At 37.4% G+C, this 21,221-nt stretch overlaps 2 protein-coding genes across 2 annotated transcripts; one reads left to right on the top strand and one right to left on the bottom strand.

The window, feature by feature from the left end:
- Positions 1 to 2,270: 2,270 nt before the first annotated feature.
- Positions 2,271 to 3,773, bottom strand: LOC306849529 (CCAAT/enhancer-binding protein beta-like). The gene has a single exon (XM_079384631.1). It carries the CDS (start codon positions 3,572 to 3,574, stop codon positions 2,738 to 2,740), a length of 837 nt encoding a protein of 278 aa, XP_079240757.1. The 5' UTR covers positions 3,575 to 3,773; the 3' UTR covers positions 2,271 to 2,737.
- A 4,446-nt stretch (positions 3,774 to 8,219) lies between these two features.
- LOC306849025 (plasmanylethanolamine desaturase 1-like) lies at positions 8,220 to 20,083 on the top strand. The gene is made up of 6 exons (XM_079383873.1): positions 8,220 to 8,422; positions 14,676 to 14,795; positions 15,054 to 15,145; positions 15,400 to 15,544; positions 15,640 to 15,852; positions 17,142 to 20,083. The coding sequence occupies exons 1-6, from the start codon at positions 8,287 to 8,289 to the stop codon at positions 17,261 to 17,263; spliced, it is 828 nt and encodes a 275-aa protein (XP_079239999.1). The 5' UTR covers positions 8,220 to 8,286; the 3' UTR covers positions 17,264 to 20,083.
- The last annotated feature ends 1,138 nt before the right edge of the window (positions 20,084 to 21,221 follow it).

Raw genomic sequence — 21,221 nt, 5'->3', positions numbered from 1 at the left:
ATTTGCTATGACAGCAGGGCCACTACGTCCTTGCGCAACTTTCAAAATTGCTAAGGCCATTTCATGTCAAATCTGTGCTTTATTTGTAGAAATATTGTTGGGAATAGTATTTAAACAGACCTACAAGTGTTGTTGATTAAATTTACAGGGCTAGAAAAAAAAGTAGGCTATACTATTCTTATACATTAAAATGTTTTTAGTGGCCACACTTGTCAGAGGCCCTGATGATAGCCCTGCCTGTGTGATTTTTGTCTTTTACAGTAGGACTTATTCACATTTATGACATTTTAAAATTATGTAATAGTTTGAAATGCTTAATGTAATTCTCAGGCATTTTATTATTTGTTTGCTAACTTTCTGCTTAGTCTGGCATTAAGAAAACTTCTCAAGAAAAGTAAATAAGGTACAAAGAAATCTCATTCAATAGATTCATATAGCGTTTTGTTAGCTCTTGGTTCTTAAATATATTCAGATGTAGACCGAGTCTGTGTTGGACTAAATAAGTTGTATTAAAGAGAGTATCTAAGGCTGCCGTACGTTACACACACAAGCACATTTGCAAGCACAGATGGAGAAGGAAGTTGGAAGTGTTGAGCAACTAAGGACGACATTGTGAAATACACTGTTCTAAACAACACCCTTTTCCTCCTTTACTGATCAGTTTCTCACTGTTTTACAGGTTCCCTTTCAAACATCAAACAAAATTTCTTAAGAAAACTGTGAGTGTGGTGCAATCATCATGCAGGCATTTAATTATGAAAGCCAAGTTAAATCACACATAGTAAAAGCTGTGTTCGTGGTGTGAGAAATGTACACATAACAGAATACAGTCTTCCTCACACAGAAGAGGAAGATTTATTCTATAAGTTTAGATGCTGTTAATTGAATTACCCAGCGATACATTATTTTAAGCCCTCTCTCTCTCACAAACACTCTCACTCTCCCACCTTCTTTTGTCATGGTGAACTGTTCCTTGTCTACCTGTTACTTCAACCTGTCCATCAGGTTTCATTTCCTCCCGCAGGACTCAAGCAGGAATGGTCACACCTCAACAGTTCAGAGTTTCCCTGTTCTCAATAATGAAATCCAACAATAAATATCTCAAAAAATAGATTTAGCAAGTACTCTGATGTGGAAAAATGTAAAATCCAGATTTGTGATGAGTTGACTGATGCAGATATTTTTAATAGAATCAAAGTCCACCTTGGCTATACTTTTAAACTATATTTTACTCTCTCTCTCTCTCTCTCTCTCACACACACACACACACACACACACGTTTGTTTCTGTGAATTGTGGGGACTTTTCATAGACTTCTATTATTTTTATACAGACCAAACTATATTTTTTATCCCCTAATCCAACCCTAACCCTAAACCTACCCCTTACAGAAAACCTGTTTGCATTCTTACACTTTCAGATAAACATAATTTACTATTTTTTATATTTTTTTTCCCTCGTGAGGACCATAGGCCCTACAATGTAGCATAAACAAGTACACACACACACTTTTATTAATAGAAAGAGTTTTGTGTGATGTAGTGTGCAGTGTATTATTTTATCCCAGATATATTTACATAACTTCATCTGTGCTTTGGACACACCTAAAGCCAATATTTTTTATTTATTCATTTGAATACATAATTGAATTGGATTAAAAAGCATTTGTGTCTTTCCTTTACGCCTTTAGAACAAATGAGTTTGTATACTGATTAAACCGACCTCATATTTCTCATTCATTTCCCTTATCTAAATCTTCATTTTCACTCATATCTAACCATATGGGTGTTTGCACGTCCCGTCTGTATTTCGTGTCCATGTTTAATATTTGGTTAAATCTCACCGTGACATGCTTTCTGTTGAGTAAACTAAGTGTTTGTGTGTTTTGAGAGGGCTAGATAGTTCAGTGCTTATCTAGCCTTGAACCAGAGTCTTTAACAGACCGCTGAACTCTTTGGATTGTGGACCCTGGCTGTGTATTTTAGATAACTATACCTCTGTACCGTGGTGACTCATGAACACAGATTTCAAAAGATCTCCAAAATTCCAGTCACGAAACAGGAGATTGTAGCTGTGAATGATTAATGTTGATGTGTATAGAGTTGGACATGTAAATGCACTGATGTTTAAAAGAAGCCAGCTAAAGTGAAACCAGGAGTTTCACTGCATAATGGAAACCGAATCTCAGCAGCTGTGGCTAAATGGGTGTGTGTGTGTGTGTGCTAGTATGTTTTTGACAGCAGTAATAAAATGTGGTCAGACACACAGGATTCCAGTATAGTAAAAATCATTTAATTCAATAAAATAGTATATAGCAGTAGACCAGTTGTACCTTTATCATTTTTATAAGACTACTTCACTGCGTTTCCAATACTGTTACAATGAGTTGCATCATACCTCTGCAGTACAACTCTTCCCATGACAACCACTGCCCCAGATATGGCGAAAGGAATTTAAATAACAGAATATTAAACAGTAGATATCTCACTTTAAAACCCGTACAAAAATACTTTACAGACGAAATACATGACAGGGTTTCCAGATTACCAGAGTTATGCCGAGCACACGGTGGGATATTGCGCAATCCAGGCGCACAGTCCACTTTCATGTTTTTTTCTCGGTTGTAAACGCATCGAACGAGCGATCGCCCGTTTTTAAACGAATCACAGAAAACTTTTGTTGTAAATTCTGCACTCTTGAAAGTCACTGACAGTCATTAAGCACCGCAGAAGTCCCGTCAGCACTGGCCGGTGGCGGAGAGCAGGTTGCGCAGCGTCGCCAGCTCGCGCGACAGCTGCTCCACGCGCTTCTGTAACCGGTCGTTCTCGGCCGCGAGCTCGAGCACTTTGTGCTGCGTCTCCATGTTGCGCATTTTGGCTTTGTCTCTGCTTTTGCGGACGGCGAGATTGTTCCTCTCGCGCCGCTGTTTGTACTCGTCGCTGTCCTTTTCCAGCCTCTTCTTCCCTTTGCCGCCAGAGGCCATCTTGCCGCCAGACTGAGGAGATCTTCCCTTACCTGGCGGCGCAGGTGTACCTGGCGGGCTCGAGCAGGAGGAGGACGCGGTGGAAATGTTACCCAGGCTGCCGCTAGGAGCGTTCTGGTACTGCAGATAGGAGCGCATGTCAAAGCCCCCGGAACCATCCATTGGCGGCTCTTCGTGTCGCCAGTTAGTTTTGGCAAAGCTGCCCAGAAAGTCCGGGCTGAACACGGCGTCAATGCGCGTCTCCTGGAGCTCCGGATACGCCAGCTGGTTCGAGTTCCGCTCTGTCAGCGAGATGTAGTTCTTGTAGCTCTGTAACGCCGCTCTCTTGCTCTTGTTTTCCTCGGAGAGAAAGTCGCTGTAGATTCCCAGTGCGCGGTGCCGGGCTTCGTCTTGGCTGGCCAGATGCTGGTACTGGGGCGAGTCCAAATAGATGCTGAAGTCTATGGCTTTCTCGTGCTCAGAAATGTCATGAAGCTTCGTCATGGAGCCGTTCGTAGGCTGCTTGCAAATTCCGTCACTGACCGGACTGCTGCTGGCGTTAGTGCTGTGGAAAGCGAGGTAGTCCCCCTCGTAAAAACCGGCCACTTCCATGGATCTTAACACCCGCCGGATTGCGGCAGGACAGAGATCAGGGTCTCGCCTTCCCCTGATAACTTCGCAAGTGTCACCGACGGCACCTCAAAACTCACGCGAAAATTCGAGTGTCTTCCGTCGGTAGAAATAACTAGATGACTTTTGTCTAGTTACGTAGGTGATAAGTTGCTTGCCCAGCGCTCGCTGGAGAGCTCGAGTCAGTTCCCATGCCTCGGAAAGGGGTGTTTTATAGAGGTGTGAGAGGGGGCGGCGATTCACTGTTTGGTGTGACGCGTTTTTCTGGTTTTGACAGCAGACACTCAGAACTCAAAAGTGGGGTCTGTGAACATACGAGTGTATAACAATAGAAAATAAACACTGTATATACGAATGTGCTGACTTTATAGGCTTTCCTGCTTAACCGTCCACCAAAAGATATATATATAAAAAAAGATTCAGAATGAGATTTATTGGCTATGTTTTCACTTACTATAAGGACTTTGTCTGGGTGAAAAAGAATATACATACATGCATACATACAGTATGTACACGGTATGCATGAATATACAGTATGCATAAATATACTCACACACACACTCACACACACACACACACACACACAAATATGCTATTTACAAATAAGCAGAGGTGGGTAGTAACGAGATAAATTTACTTCGTTACATTCAGTGTTGGGGAAAGTTACTTTTAAAAGTAATGCATTACAATATTGCGTTACTCCCTAAAAAAGTAACTAATTACGTTACTTAGCTACTTTTTATGGAAAGTAATGTGTTACGTTACTTTTGCGTTACTTTTTAAATATGAGCAGGGCTTGATTGTTTTTAATACAAGAAATTACATTAATACAAATGTAAAAGCCCTGTATATTGTGAAGGAAAAGTAAATTCACGTCTGTAAAGTAAAACTCAGGATAAGAAGGTTCAACACTCTTTGGCAATAAAAAAAAAACAATGAAGTACAATTGTTAGTTTATCTAAAGTCATTTTTGCTTATTAGTATGGTTGAACTGGATCATCAAAGGTCAGCAGCAAAGACATTGGTTTATAAAATGGGATTAGATACATTTGTGTTATTTAACATATTTAATTATTGCAGTTTGCGTCATATTCTGAGTTTGCATTTCACTGTTTTAATTCATTTTGATGAATACTAAATCTGTTTTTTGTGAGTGGGATGAATTCATGCACATTCACATTTAGATCTATAGAAACAGCATGCTCACACAGCGCACTGTCAGTCAATAAATGGGGAAAAAGTAACTGGCGTTACCTTTTTTGAAAAAGTAACAGATATTTTCTTGTAAATTAAAAAGTAATGCGTTACTTTACTAGTTACTTGAAAAAAGTAATATTATTACGTAACTCGCGTTACTTGTAATGCGTTACCCCCAACACTGGTTACATTTACTTGAGTATTTTTTTTGGGTAACTAATACTTTTAGAGTATATTTTAAAATGGGTACTTTTACTCTTACTCAAGTATATTTTTAGAGAAAAAAACGGTACTTTTACTTCGTTACTGTGGGTGACTCTCCTCTCGATACTGTATCTTATTCTTAATGCAATACAAGTTAAAAATGCTTCGGTTTATTCCAAACGCGCCGTCTACTTTTCTCTGGACAATGAACGATGCCCATTCGCGAATGATTTATTCTTTTGAGTCGATTCTGTTTAAAGGCTTTATCAAACCAGTTGGCAAACCAGTGAATCGGTTCGCGAATCAGTTTGAATGATTCGTTCAGTTCCCTGCCGCACGCGCTGAGTCTCTGAAGCGGTTCTCACTCAGATAACAGAGAGTTTAAGAACATCAAGAGCGCTGAAGACGTGGCTTTGGATCTACAGTCAGGTGAAAGCAAATCTGCAAAGGCTTGTTTGCTAAAGCTATATGAAGATCTTTTATTAGATGAACACCGCGTGTGCTGTCTACTGTTCCACAGGTATAGGCCACGATACCACTGTGACATTACCAGTTTGTTGTATGTAGGCTACCTTACATTAAATACAATGTATAATTTATACATTAAATAAGCTGTCACACAGAGTATGAAATGAACACCCGCGGAACCCGCGTTAGCTCTGCACAGCAGAGACACAATTAATATTCATATTTTTACAATATTTACTCTTGCAAAAATATAGGCTACATTTGTTTACATTTTGCAGAACAGAAGATCCGTCAATATGCATTTGTTTCGTTATGTTCAGAGCAGTCATGTGAGGCGTTTTCAGAGGTTTCAGTGTCAGAGGTTATAGGATAATACATAATTAATTTACTTTAAAATATAATTTAATTCAGTGATGCAAATCAGAATTTTCATCAGCTGTTACTCCAGTTTTCGGAGTCAAATGATCCTTCAGAAATCATTATAATATATCGATTTATTACCAGTGTTAGAAACAGTTTTGCTGCTTAATATTTTTTGGAACCTGTGACATTTTGTTCAGTATTCTTTGATGAATAGAAAGCTAAAAAGAGCAGCACTGATAATAAATCAACATGATTTCTGAAGGATTATGTGACTCTGAAGACTGGGGTAAAGGCTGATGAAAATTCTGATTTGCATCACTGAAATAAATTACATTAAAAAAAAAATATATATATACATATATATTTTGAACGGCAGTGTGTGTGTGTGTCTGTGTGTGTGTGTATACACATACACATTACATAAATGTAATCTATACATCTAAATAAAAATAGTCTATATTCAGTACATATATGATCCAAAGTAACTAGTAACTAACTACTTGAGTAGTTTTTTTATCCGATACTTTGGTACTCTTACTCAAGTAACTATTCAGACTATTACTTTTACTTGAGTAAATATTTCTACAAGTACTTGTACTTTTACTTGAGTACAGTTTTTGGGTACTCTACCCACCTCTGCAAATAAGGCATAACACAACAGACATAAATAAGATACGTTGAAGTAATTGTATAGTCTATCATTATTTCTTATTTAAAAGTTATGCAGTATTGATTTTATTTTATTAGTTTATTTATCTGCTCTACATAACTCTAGACCGAACTTTTTTTGTAAACTAATAAAATAAAGAGGGTACAGCTATAAATGCAGGTTTTTCGGAGGAGCAGTCAGTTGCTATTGCCATGGACAACAGTCATTATTCATCAATATATGATATTTGACTATAATAAAGTCTTTTCGAGAGCTGTGTAGTAATTAAGCAACAAGGCACCAGAGGATGTGCAATCAGTCATGCCTAAAGGCTGTTGTTAGCCATGACTATATTTACAATATAGCATATAATTTTGAGAGAGTTGCCTTTTTTGGGGGGTGAATGGTTAGAACATAATAAAAATACTATTTTTTTTAAAGCAAATTCATTAAATGTCTTTATTAAAGTTGAATATATAGTCCCTGATATAACAACAAAAATAAGATTTTCTCTAGGGGCTGAACATGTCAAGGTTGTTACTATATTACTGAATGAACAGGTCTGGAATGCTGTATTGACCAATCAGTTTCTAAGATCACCGGAAGTGTCCGTTTCATTTAAAGGTCTGTGTTTTCCATTGGCTTCTATACAGGCCTGTCATCCTGCAATATGATCCACACTTTATGTTCACACAATAAATTTAGCTAACCAGTTTTATTCACAATACTGATTAATATCACATCATATCATTGTCTAACCTTCAGCAGAATTTCAATGAAATTATTACAGATATGTTCCAGAGTCAGAGGCGTTGGCTGCTGCAATAAACTTGATAATGCCTCTTCAGTGATGTGGTTAGTCTGCCATCTGGTGGGTATGAGAAGGATTGCACTGCAATAGCTGATTAACTGAATTTCATCATTGTCCTCTAGAAGCTTCACTGTCTCTCTCAATATTTTCTTTTCTTATTCAGTTCCTGAACATCCCCCATCATAGCGCAACGTCTCGCAAGATCTGACTCATTAAGCTGTCAGCACATAGTGAAATTATATACATTTTCATGTCAAATATCTCCAACATTGTGTATTTATTATGATTGTTTGTGTTGTTTATTTATTATCATTATATATTATTTATTGTACACATTCTGTTACTTTTTATAGAGCACCAGCGACGCAAAACCTACATCAAATGTTTGTATTGTGATTTTGGACTCTCTTCTGTCTGAAATCTTCACTGTATTCAACATTTATGTATAGTGTCATGGACTGTTTGGACCAAAATAAAGGCGATTAAATTATGACAAATCGTTTTATATGGAAGAAATACATTTGTTTTTATTTTGAACGAACTAATTACTTCTTTGTCTTCTAAAAGTGTGTTTTTTGTTACATAGACATTGTATTTCGCATTTACTTGTGAAATGACATTACACCGGTACTAGTTTTGCAAACTAAAAATACTGAATTTAATTTGATTGTTAATAACACTATGAAAAATATATATTTTAGACAAAGCACAGAAAATACCACGATCCACATACACCACAATTTTACATCAAAGTAATTAAAATTAATCACCTTCAGTGTAGCCTGTTTTATGATTGGTTGCATCCGGGTGGGGTCAGGACATTTTTGCTTTCTAATTGGTCGTCATGTTTGTTATGGGAACGTGTTCTAATTTCTGATTGGATGAATGCTGTAGAAAGTCGAACGCGATTGGTGGAGAGAAGAGACGCGGAAGAGGGCAGACAGAGGAGTGGAGTTCAGGATGCGGATTTAACGCATCCGCTGCGCCTGGACCGGATTGAATATGGCGAGCACCGAGAGCAAAAGCGGGTCTTCGGAAAACTTTCACACACCCAAGCCAAGTGGATCGGACCTGCCGGGCGCGAGACGGGGTCCACAGCATGCAGGTGCTCAAGAGCTCGCGGAGTTATACTCGCCAGGTGAGAATTTACACCGGTAGCAGCTACTTGGGTTCGTTACGTTTCCCGTCGGCGCCGGTGTAAATTAGTGCCGAATTCTGACCCCCGCCAGATTATTGCCCCCTAGTATTGGTAGGTTTAGGGTTAGGTGTGGGGGAGTGGTTAGGATTAGGCAATCAGGTAACGTTAGCGATTTCAACGAGGGGGGTAATAATTTGGCAGGGAGTCGAAAATAGGCACAACACCGGTATCCGCCCGCCTCTGCCCACACCGAGGATTGAGCGGACTGCCAGCCACGAGTTTCCCCTGGACAGCACAGTCACGGAGCCGTAGCATTCGCCTCGTAATCTATAGTAGTGTGCTTTGAAGGTGCACGTAGCAGAGAGCGTGCATATTCAGTCAGAGGTCTCTGCGGGGGTAAACACGACGCAGCTATTACTGTAACGTTACCGTTAGCATATAGGGATGGATTAATGAGTGATGTTTATGTGGCAACGAGTTTGAATGAGCGCAGCGCCCCATTAGTGACGCCAGTTATCAGATGAGCCGAACACAATTGTCTGTGGCAAATTTCACCTAACGTTAAATATGGTATTAACAGTGGCGGTTTAACAGTTCAGAGGGGGTGCTAAAAAAACTAATTAAATTGAGAGAAAGTAATGGACGCCTAAACTTTAGCTATCAGTTTTTTTTATATACAGCAGCTTCAAAAATGGCATATTTAACTTTTTTTCTGTGGTATTAAACTTCTCATATGCCACTGTTATTTAGTAATATTTAGGGGAAGTCGTGGCCTAATGGTTAGAGAGTCGGACTCGTAATCCAAAGGTAGTGGGTTCGAGTCTCGGGCCGGCAGGGATTGTAGGTGGGGGGAGTGAATGTCCAGCGCTCTCTCCACCCTCAATACCACGACTGAGGTGCCCTTGAGCAAGGCACCGAACCCCCAACTGCTCCCCGGGCGCCGCAGCATAAATGGCTGCCCACTGCTCCGGGTGTGTGTTCACGGTGTGTGTGTGTTCACTGCTGTGTGTGTGCACGATGGATGGGTTAAATGCAGAGCACGAATTCCGAGTATGGGTCACCATACTTGGCAGTATGTCACTTCACTTATCACTTATTATATACTAATGCCAGCTGCCAAATATGGCACTTACAAAGTAATATAATTTATGAACGAATATAGAAAAGAGAGAAAGTTGGGATTTTTTCTATTTTCAATTCAATAAAAACTAAAATTTTATTTTTTTGTACAATTCATAATTATTATACAATTAAACTATTTCCACACGGGCACACATTGCGGGTGATAACCTCCCCGTGCTTTTTTACATGGTATCATGTGTCGATGATTGCCAGAGATAAGCATCAAAAATTGGCAATAGGCTATTAAGAGGACTTAGCATTTCCAATGAATGTAGGCATGTTACATTCTTCTTCTTATTAGGCCTATTATTATTAGATTACTTTTATTAATAAATTACATGAAAATATTGTGCCGGGGCTAAGCAAGTTTCTGATGGGGCTATAGCCCCGTCAAGCCCCGCCCTAGCGCCGCCACTGGTTATTAATCATCGAGCATAGCATTAGTTCTGGCAGGTTACTTTAGTCAAGCTCGCATCAGCTGACTCAGCTGATCCCCATCTACCAATAGGAATACGACACCTATCTAAGCATCCATATATAAGGTTGTCGGTATTATCAGGAGTTTTCGCATTGCTCAATAGCTAATTACCCTCCTCCATCCCCAACTCCTCCACTGTTAGTCAGGATCCAGCCTTGTGTTTCTCTTTTGAATCAGACAAATTCAAAAATGTATACACAAAATTACTGAACTTTTAAAAAATCTGCAATACTTTTGTTGGTTCTGTTCTGTTTACCCTGGGGGGTTATCGCTGCTCTCCCTGCTCTCATCCATGCTAGGCTGCATGGATGCACAGGGAGTTCTTGTCCAGAACAGAACCATTCCACCAATCCAAACTATATGCTAATTGTCAATCATCTTTGACGATAGTGGTCCTGACAGAAATACCCTTTGTGCTCATTTCTCTCATAGTCCCAAGGGAGTAATTCTGTGCCAGGAATAGTTGTAGTAGCTGTCAGATACTGACAGGAGATCGCTTTGATGTCTTGATTACCACATAGATGTATTCAGTAATTTCTTTTATAGTTTAAAAAGTTGTACACATAAAACATACGGTATTTTTGAGTAATAACATCAGAACGACTTGCAGACTAAAAGCTGTCTTTTCTACAAGGAGCAAGTAGCGGTCCCTTCATGGGTGCCGCTACTATTTACATCACATGACTAATTATGCTAAGCAACGGACTATTTTTACATACAGCACATTTAGCAAGTGTTTTATGTGATTTACCAAGCATAAACGTAACAGTTATGGGGAAACCATCCTAACAAGAAATATAACGGTAACCAAAAAGTTAATGGTAGTCATTGACTTCCATAGTGTTTTTTTTCCCTCAATATTGTTGAAGTCAATGGCTACCGTCAACTGTTTGGTCACTAACGTTATCCAAAATATCTCCTTTTGCGCTCAAGAGAAGAAAGAAACTCATATAGCTTTGGAACAACGTGAGGGTGAGTAAATGATGACAGAGTTTTAAATGAACTATCCCTTCAATGCAAACAAAACAAGTAAAGCTCATTTTAAAGGTGCTTTCAAATTAGCGAAAAAGTCTGTTGTCCATTGTCAACAGTATGGCGATATATGAAGCACAGCTAACGCAGAAGTCAAAATGGCTTTCTGTTGGTCAACTCAGTGAATCTTTGATCATCTTAAACCCATTGCATGGAGACATCTTTCGTCTTCACTCAACATTTCCAATTGCATGGATTCCTATTAAAACGAAAATGTGATGCTAAATGTGACAGAACCTTGACCGCATTGTCACAACACACAAAAAGATGACAAACATCCTAGATGTGAAGCGGCAGCAGTTAGTAAACAAACTTAATGCATCCAAGCCAATAGGTATCAGTACAAAGTCCGAAACGGCCACTATTGAATATTGAAAACCTCTTGAAAGCACCTATAAGGACGGTGTGGGGTTGACTCTTTGTTTTTATCTTAATAGCAATGTATTAAAGATGAATAACAAAAAGATAAATAATAAAATGCTATTTTCTAGTATTAGCACAACAGGTTCACACAAAACCAAAAGCCCACAATAGATGAATAGATTGTGCTGCTCAGTAAACCCGAGTGTGCCCTGGGAGGAGGAACTCCATCAGTACCAGCAGAGAACAGTGGACATTGTGTAGGGGACAAATTATTTATATGAACAGAACAGGAACGGAAGCAAAACAAAACAAAACGTCACAGTAAGCAGAGCAGTGTGAGGGTGTGGTAGCTGTGAAAGGTATGAGTTTGTTGGCTGAGGTTCAGGGTGAAATGGAGCAGGACTGATGTGGGTTTCTGGGTAGCATTAGATTTAGTGCTTCTCTAAATTCGCATCAGTTTCCTCTGATAGTCTTGTTCTGTTTACAGTCAATATGGTGATTCAGGGAGTGTTTTGACTCAGTATTTCGATGTCGGATTAGCGCTGAATGAATCAGTCACCTTGGAACAAACACGGCAGTATTTCTAGATTCTGTCAGCTGTGGTGTGAATCATGTTTTTGGTCACTTCAGATATTTTCTGCAAAGTGATTCTGCGCTGAATTCAGGGCAAAGGTGAATTTGCCCTTGGCACATAATTGGAGCTGTGAAAGGACACAGTGTGACATTGAGATCATTGCTTCACAAACTCATAGCATATCTATCTGTCTCATTCATCTATTCAAATATTAGATGCTTTCGCTACAGTATCTATGATAATGAAGCTGCCGGTTTAGTTACTTTCTTTATGTGGCTGAATTGTTGATTTGCATTTAGCCACTTGTTCTCATAGAAAACCATGGGAGATTTAGTTTTCTAAAGGAAATGGGATTTATTTGGTTGATTTTCTGTAGCCTAATGGTTAAGGGTTGAGGCTGCTAACACACTTCAGTAAAGCTACCTCAAGGAGACACTAGAGATGCATATCAGGGCTCGCAAAATCGCTAGCCCGACGTCCCGGAGCTATTGTGTTTTCCAGTCGGGCTCCCAAAATGTATCACTGCCCTGCCCGACGGGCTACCTTACATACAGGGCTCCCACGCAGTGTTCCCTCTAAGCTGAGCGCGCGCGCGACCGCGCTCTTCTTCCACCGCGGCCGCGCAGAAGAAATAATGTGCCTCGCGCACACACAAATGAGTTGGGAAGCCATTTGATTGAATGCCGCCAGTAAAAGGGAAAGAATAGCAATGCTCGGGCAAACCGCTATAGAGCTGATGTCACGACAGAGTTAGAACCGGTTTCATAGAAAGAGAACGATATGCACCAAATGAGTCGCTGTAGAAACTGAATACTTCAATGGTTGCGGTGCGCTCAACACGAGAGACAACGCAAACGCAATGACGTGAAATAAAACATGCTCATGTATTAAAGAAGAGTGGCTTGATTAAGTGCTGGAAATAGCGGAGGATGGGCAAAGAACGGTAACAAAACTCTGAAACATGAACAGTCACACACAAGTGTATTGTACAAACTGTACTTCATAACGATGTTTAGACAGCTATAGAAGAATATATGTTCACTTTTTTTATATTTAACTTGCAGATCTCAGCTTAAGTTTTGCTTCAGTTTGTATTATATTCTATTCTATTCTATCAGTTTAAATAGTTTGTTTTGATAATATATTAGGCTATATTATAAACCTGATAAATAATTGACCTTGTTTTTGAGTCTTTGACTTTGAGTCTCTTGCTCATCAAGGCTGTATTTATTTCAAAAATACAGAAAAAAAACAGTGATATAGTGAAATATTATTGCAATTTCTAATATTGGTTTCCTATTTTAATACCTATACTATAACATAGCATTTATTCCTGTGATCAAAGCTGAATTTTCAGCATCATTACGCCAGCAGTGTCCCATGATCCTTCAGAAATCTTTCTAATATGTTGATTTATTATCAGTGTTGAAACTGTTGTGCTGCTTCATATTTTTTTGGAACCCGTGTTATTTTTTCTTTGATTCTTTGATTAATAAAAAGTTTAAAAGAACAGCATTTATTCAAAATAGAAATATTTTCTAACAATAAAAGTCTTTTAAAATCCATTTAACACATCCTTGCTGAATAAAGTTTATTTAACGTTCTTTAAACTTTTTTAAAGTATCTTTAAAAAAGAAAGAAAAACATTTCTGACCCCAAACTTTTGAATAGTTTATATTGTAACACAAAATCTCTATTTTGACTAAACACTGTTCTTTTTAACTTTTTACTTTTAAAAAATATCACAGCTCCCAAAAAATACAGTAAAAAAAATCAAATCAAATAAAAAAGCAGTACAACTGTTTCCAACATTGATTAAAAATCAGCGTATTAGAATGACTTCTAAAGGATCACGTGACTCTGTAAGCAGTAAATACTGCTTTGCTTCACAGGAATTAATTAAATTTTAAAGTATATTAAAATAGAAAACATTTATTTGAAATTGCAATAATATTTCACAATATTATTTTGTGAAATATTATTCAGTATTTTTCATCAAATAGATACAACCTTGATGAGCACTTTTGAACTGCAGTGTATTGTACAGTAAAACCTAAAATGTACATCATTTAGTTACATCAAGGGTCAAATCAAATATAAATAGCACATCAAAGTTCAAAGTTACACACTTTTTTTGTGTGCGTGCTGTACAGGTCTGATATAAAGAATGCTTTTGTTCAGGTGCCCGAAATGTCAACCCAATAGAGAAGTTTTGCTCAGCAAGACAAAAAATTAGAGGGAACATTGCTCCCACGGGTCCTTACATTGAAGAGTTTTTAAGGCCTTAGACCGTTTTAAATACGTTTAATGGTATAAGAAATAATTGTTCAAATTCTGCAGATACCTTGTAAATAGTCAAATAAAACTCTTTCCTTGATATTCGTTGATATTTGTGTATTGAAAATGTTTTTGATTGACATTTATGGTCTTTATTTTATTTGGGCTAGTTAAATTAATTTTTGGGCTACCAAAATCTGAAGAGTACCTGCCCGAAGGGCTACCAGGGATTTAGAAATTTTGCGAGCCCTGATATATAAAGAATATTTAAAAAGTCCAACATTGACATTTAAGTAAATATATATATATATATATATATACACTCATCAAAGCCAAATTTTGTGCATTACTGTTATTTTTGGACCCTTTTGATTGAAAGATCTTGGCTCTCTATCTCTTTCTCACAGGAAAAAGATGTCAGGAATGGATCAGTGTGCTTCTTTGCTTTACCCTCATGGCCTTCAACTTCTGTTACCTGGTAACATACTTCCACCTGGGACATGCCTGGTACATCCTCCTGGGCATAGGTTGGTACAACAAACAAACCCACATACACATCAGTGCTTAATAAAGTAGTGGTAGGCACAACAGAAGAAGTTGCAAATTACAACTTGGAAATTCCCATATTTAAGCATGCTAGAAGCTGCCAGAATGTTTCTCTGAGTGACTTGCAACTACCAAAAACGACTTTTTTTTAATTTTTTTTATGGGAACTGAAAGACATTTTGGTTTATAATAGGATTTGGAGATTGATTTTATTCTCAGATTCTGCTGTGTGTGTGTAGTGGCAGGGATCCTGACCGCAGACTTTGCCTCTGGTTTGGTCCACTGGGGTGCTGACACATGGGGTTCAGTGGATCTGCCCATCGTTGGGAAGGTACAGGAGTGAAGCAGTCTTTTTCATGTTATTAAGTGTTGCCAGAGTTATTTAAGGTAAAACAATTAATAAAATACTGAGAACAAATAGATATTGACTCACTGGATTATGTTGATTTTTAGAACATTTAAGATTTGTGTTTGTAAGTTTATCTTTTAAATGTCTTCTAAACAAAATATGAATGTCAGGTCAATATTCTCAACTACTAAATTGTACAAGCAAAGTTACTTCTCTTAACTTTTCCTTCATCCCAGGCCTTCATTCGTCCATTTCGAGAGCATCACATCGATCCAACAGCTATAACGCGCCATGATTTCATTGAGACAAATGGTGATAACTGTATGTTGACTATCATCCCTCTGGCTAACATGGCTGCAAACTTTTTGATGCTCTCACCAGGTAAGACGTCAGATATATTATCTGTCCATTGGAGAGACAAATGATGAACCACATTTATTTCATATCGTGCTGTTCTCTTCTCAATCTGTCTTCAGCGGAGATCTATCGGAACTACCCCTGGTACTGTTACGTCTTTGCTTTAGCCATTTTTGTTACATTGACCAATCAGATTCACAAGTGGTCACACACATATTTTGGGCTTCCACGCTGGGTGACGTTTCTTCAGGACTGTCACATCATTTTACCACGGAAACACCACAGAGTTCACCATGTTTCACCTCATGAAACCTACTTCTGCATTACCACAGGTACATGCACACAAACAATAAGCACTTTCGTGCCCATATCTTCCTCGTTTGATCACACTTTCTATGGCAGTACATATCAGTGCTTTGTTTATGGTCTGTATTATGTACATTTTTGTTTAAAATTTTCTTTTGAAAGAAGTCTCTAATGTTCACCAAGTCTGCATTTATTTGATCAAAAATACAGTAAAAACCGTAATATTGTAAAATGTTATCACAACTATATTTTTACAGCTGTTTTCTTGAATAATGTATTTTTCAGATGCAATTTATACCTTTGTGATGGCAAAGCTGAATTTTCAGCTTCATCACTCCAGTTTTCTGTGTCACATGATCGCATTCAAACCATTCTAATATGCTGATTTGGTGATCATGAAACGTTTCTTACAATTATCAATGTTATAAAACAGCTGTGCTGCAAAAGTTATTGTTGATTTGTTTGTGTAAAAGTTTTTAATTTACCACTTTTGATCATTTTTAATGCATCCTTACAAAATGTAAATATCATTTTTTTTCAACAAAAACAAACAAACCCCAAACCTTTGAAAATGAGTATATATGGTTCAATGATCTGACATTATTTAAAAAAAAAAAACTTATCTATTAATTATATACAAAAATACATGTGGTTCATTCAATACATGTGGTTTTGGAAATTATATCATAAAGAAGACAATTATAGATCCTCGTGAGTGTGATACTGCCCAAAAACGCTAAAATCTAATGATATTTATGAATTTATAATTTGATATTTGTAAAAAAAAAAAAAAAAAATTACCTTGAAAAGAAACTTTTCCAAAAAAAAATTAAGGTAACACTTTATTTCGATAGTCCACGTTAGACTTTGCAACTACATGTCAACTAGCAGTCATTAGAGTATTAGTAGACTGTCTGCTTAATATCTTCTAACACTTTATTTTGATGCGTCCACAACATACAACATACTGACTATGAGAAACTTTGCAAGCATGTCAACTTATTCTACTACCCCTAAACCTAACCTAACTGTCTACTCTGAGAGTTAGTAGACATGTAGTTGACATGTAGTTACAAAGTTACTTATAGTTAGTAGAATGTCTAAAGTGGACTATCAAAATAAAGTGTAACCATAAATAATAATAATTTTTAAGTGTACACTTCACATGTACTCAGTGTAAGAAAAATGTACATCCTAAGACATTTTTAGAGACATTTTTAAACTAGTATTTTAAATAATACGATTCCAATTATATACAAATTGAAGTCAGTCATACTGTTACATGTCATTGACCTAAATGTCTTTGTATGTGCAGGCTGGTTGAACTATCTTCTAGAAAAACTGGGATTCTGGAGAAACCTGGAAGATCTGATCCAGAGCCTGACAGGAGAGAAACCCAGATCAGATGACTTCAGATGGGCCCAAAAAACCAAGTAGTCTTCCTCTGCCACCAACCCACCTCCCCTACCTCAGACCTGCTTACAGGAGAACAATCTGTCTCCGTCTATTTGTCCTCCCTCAGACAGAACAAGAGGAACAGCAGGATATCAAAGCCCAATTTAGAAAGCCATTAGCAAAAGTTAAGTGAAAGGAGGTTGACAGAGCGATTGAAAGCAATATCCCACTCTGCTCACTCTAAAGATCCAAATATCTAAACTTGAGACATTTGTGAAATGTTGAAAACTCTTCAAAGTGCAAAAAACAAGCAAATTTAAAATGGCAATACTTGAACAAAGTGGGCTCTCTTCCGGACACCTTCTCATCCTTCAATTGCTCAAAGCTTTGCTTACTAGCTCGTTTCTAAGGGACTGGCCTCTGCTCTTGGGTTTGGCCTTTGGGACTGATATCTCTTGCTCTCACCCTTCTATTGTTTGGGGTTAACGTGCAGTAAACTCAAGGCATTTTGACCACAGAGGGCTGAAAACACGTGTCTTCATCTGTTGCTTGTGTCTGAACGGACAGAGCAGCATCATATGCAGTCTTACTTCAGTACGCCTTAAAAGACGAATCGCAAGAAACTTGCTCAGCTTGGCCTCATCCTTACACTTCATTCATCTTTTCATTATTAATGCTTTCTTTTGAAGCACGTTTGCAAATTCAGAGGTGCTGGAATCAGTCAGCTGTTGACCAAGTATATTAGAAGTATTTCCACATAGGTCAATATTTAGGTCATGTAGTGTTTCACTGTGAATAAGCCATGAGATCTACATTGGTGTCCTCACTGCTCGACACTAAGATAACCCATCAGAAAAGGCCTCATCCATTTTTATTTTGTATTAACTTCATCGTAGGGTAGGTTTATGCGAGCTAGACCAGCTGACTGACACAAGCTTATACTTTCACCCCATTGCTTGAGTTTTGGATTTGCATACATTGTTACTTAACAGTTTACTATTCAATTTAACGCTAGCATGTTAAATCACACAGCTCTTAGTTCTTATTTAATAATAATATGAGATAAAGGCAGTTACAGCATGATGAAAATGACAGAATCATCAGAACATCTAGCTGTCTAGTGACTTACAACTATTACTAACTGCTTATTTAATGAGCGTTTTACACATTTTCTTTTATAAAGCTGCAATGACAATGGATTAGAAAAATATTTACTTGACTTTATATTTAAACAGCACTAGTTATATTTTTTAATTAATAGAAATATTAAGAAATCTTTCATTAATAATAATAAAAAAGTCTTTGCTTTGCTTTAAGAAGTGTTGCTATTCAAGCAATGTAGTTTAGGCAGTGTTTATCGTGCGTGGTAACCATTGTAATAGTCGTCTTATAAGAGTGAGGAAATGGGAGAAGAAATGAACAATTCATATTTTATATCAAATGTAACATAATTGTGATCATTTTTGTTGTGCCATTTTTTTACTTTTATTTTTCTGAATCAGTTTAATTAATTTTCTAACAATAACTGTTACACCCTGTTTGCAAAGATGATTATCAGGCCTTCAAAACTGTCAACTGTCAACCTAATCAAGTTACAGCTTTTAAGTTTTATGCTTGTGTTAATATTCATGCCAAAACCTTGTTACTGTCAGCAGCAATGCGGCAGTTGTTGTGTTTCAGTAGGTCAGTATGGTGATAGTACGTTTAGATGGGACAAATGCATTCGCTCTCTAAAACACATTCTCTGACCTAAGTTGTAAAACCATTACAAAGGAGTCAGCCAGAATTGTAAAAAAGGATATATGAGCTGATTCATAATGTTATGTGTTGTTACATCTTATTGTCGTCTTTTTCTGAATTCAGGAAGATTTGTTTAGTGGAAAATTGTTGTATTTTTGACAGTCGATTAATATCGTATATATTTCTATCCTTATACAAGATGCCAAACTTATTTTTGCTTAGCTAATAGATCTATTGTGGTGTGTTTGGTCGGGGTTTGTTTGAAGAGGACACTCCAGTGGTGATTTTCACTGCATTAAACCAATTACTTTGAGTAAAATGTTACATTTGTCATTGGACTCCACCTTAATTTTGTATTACGAGTTTTTATAATGACATTTTCTTCTACATTGTGCAGTGTGGACGATCATATCGTATTACATAGCTCTACATAGCTTTTTTTTTTTTTTTTTGAATATACTGATCATGAATGACTCCACCAGCTGTAACATTTCTAAGCTTATTTCCTATTGATTTAAAAAGGTGGAAGAGGTGAGGTGGAGCAGCCTGTGAACGTGATATGGTAATGCAGTGAAGATTGTTCTGCAGGGCTAATTATTATACAAACCCACAGAAATGTTGGATTTTGCTTAAGAAATGTTACTAATTTGGTGTGCAATGTATTGTGGTAACTGAGTGATTGTATTATCAAACATGCAAGATTAGAGTGTTAAAACCCATTCCTCTGAGGCTCCTTGCTTTCCACGCACAGCGCAGTAGTATGTGGCTGTGAGGAGACTGAACTAATCACATTGCACTTGCTCAAATATTGTATTTTCTCTTAGATAACAAAGCAAAGCCAGTCCCTTATTCACAGGGGTCATTTGATCGATGACCTTTGGCATTCACACTTGTTACTGAATGTTTGTTCTTACTGATTTATTGGAAGAAGCCTTTAAAACGCTATCTTGGCTGATTTTGCAATTCACCTCAAAGTCTCACGTTCAGTACGTTTTTGTAGGACAGCTACTTGTTGAAAACTGAAAATAACGCCTTAATGCCTTTTTGTTGTTTCCTGTTTTGAAAACTTTTATGTCATTAAGTTCATATTTATAATGAAATTAATAAAGAACCGGAAAGATGTGTTGCCTGATTTGTGTTCTTTATTCTGTTCATGTCGGGTCATTGGAGATGTTAATTCTTGAGTGAGCTACACATCAGACGGCTGTCGGTGGGGGGGACAACAGGTGCAAGGGATTTTAAATATTATAACTGGATTTCCATTCAAGGACAAATATGGACATGTCCATTCAACTTTGACTTAAAGCTAAATGTTTGCATCCAACAACCCACTTATATTTTGGGTAATAATCATCTTAAGTTGACCCCCAACTGCTCCCCGGGTGCCGCAACATAAATGGCTGCCCACTGCTCCAGGTGTATGTTCACTACTGTGTGTACACTTGGATGGGTTAAATGCAGAGCACAAATTCAGAGTATGGGTCACCATACTTGGCCACACACACCACTTCCCTTTCTCCCTTTCCTTATTAGATTGATGCCATTTATTTGGAAAACTGAACTCGCGTGACACATTAATTTTGTTCTTTTTCTTTTACCTTTCACCTTCATTCCAAAGTCTCTCTCTCTCTCTCTCTCTCTCTCTCTCACACACACTCACACTCACACACACACACACACACACACACACACACACACACACACACACACATACACACACACCTGTTAGAATCCTTATGACTTCACATTGTGACTGAACCAAAAGAAAAATAAATAGAGGTGGTTAACACCAGAACAGACTGCAACACTTCATAATAATACATGACACATTGTTATCAGATTACTTGTAATAGATTTAGATTTATTTAAATAATAAATATAAATAATACATTTATATTTATAGAAACGGAACCACCTTTTGCGAATTTGTTTGTGTGAGTTCAATAACAAATGTTGTATTTTGTATATTTCATAACTAAACAATCTATGCCTGTATGTGGGGCACTGGGAAGATTTTCACAGTATTAAATGAAATGATCTGAAAAACCTAAAAATTGATTTAAATTTTTACACAATTTCCAAAGTTCATAAATGTTTTGGTAACACTTTAGCATAGGGACCAATTCTCACTATTAACTCGTTTCTTATTAGCATGTCTATTATTAACATATTGGCTGTTTATTAGTACTCACAAAGCATTTATTCTACATGACCATATTCTACATCCCTAATCCGTCCCAATACCTAAACTTAACAACTA

This window comes from Barbus barbus, assembly GCF_936440315.1.
Source record: "Barbus barbus genome assembly, chromosome: 29".
Taxonomy (NCBI): Eukaryota; Metazoa; Chordata; class Actinopteri; order Cypriniformes; family Cyprinidae; genus Barbus; species Barbus barbus.
Note: the sequence above shows the minus strand (reverse complement) of the source record. Positions and strands in the feature narration are given on the sequence as shown.

Coding starts and splice junctions, on each gene's coding strand:
- LOC306849529 (XM_079384631.1), bottom strand. CDS start 3,574: ATGGAAGTGGCCGGTTTTTACGAGGGGGACTACCTCGCTTTCCACAGC.
- LOC306849025 (XM_079383873.1), top strand. CDS start 8,287: ATGGCGAGCACCGAGAGCAAAAGCGGGTCTTCGGAAAACTTTCACACA. Junction 15,146..15,399: donor ATCTGCCCATCGTTGGGAAG/GTACAGGAGTGA, acceptor CCTTCATCCCAG/GCCTTCATTCGTCCATTTCG. Junction 15,545..15,639: donor CTTTTTGATGCTCTCACCAG/GTAAGACGTCAG, acceptor ATCTGTCTTCAG/CGGAGATCTATCGGAACTAC.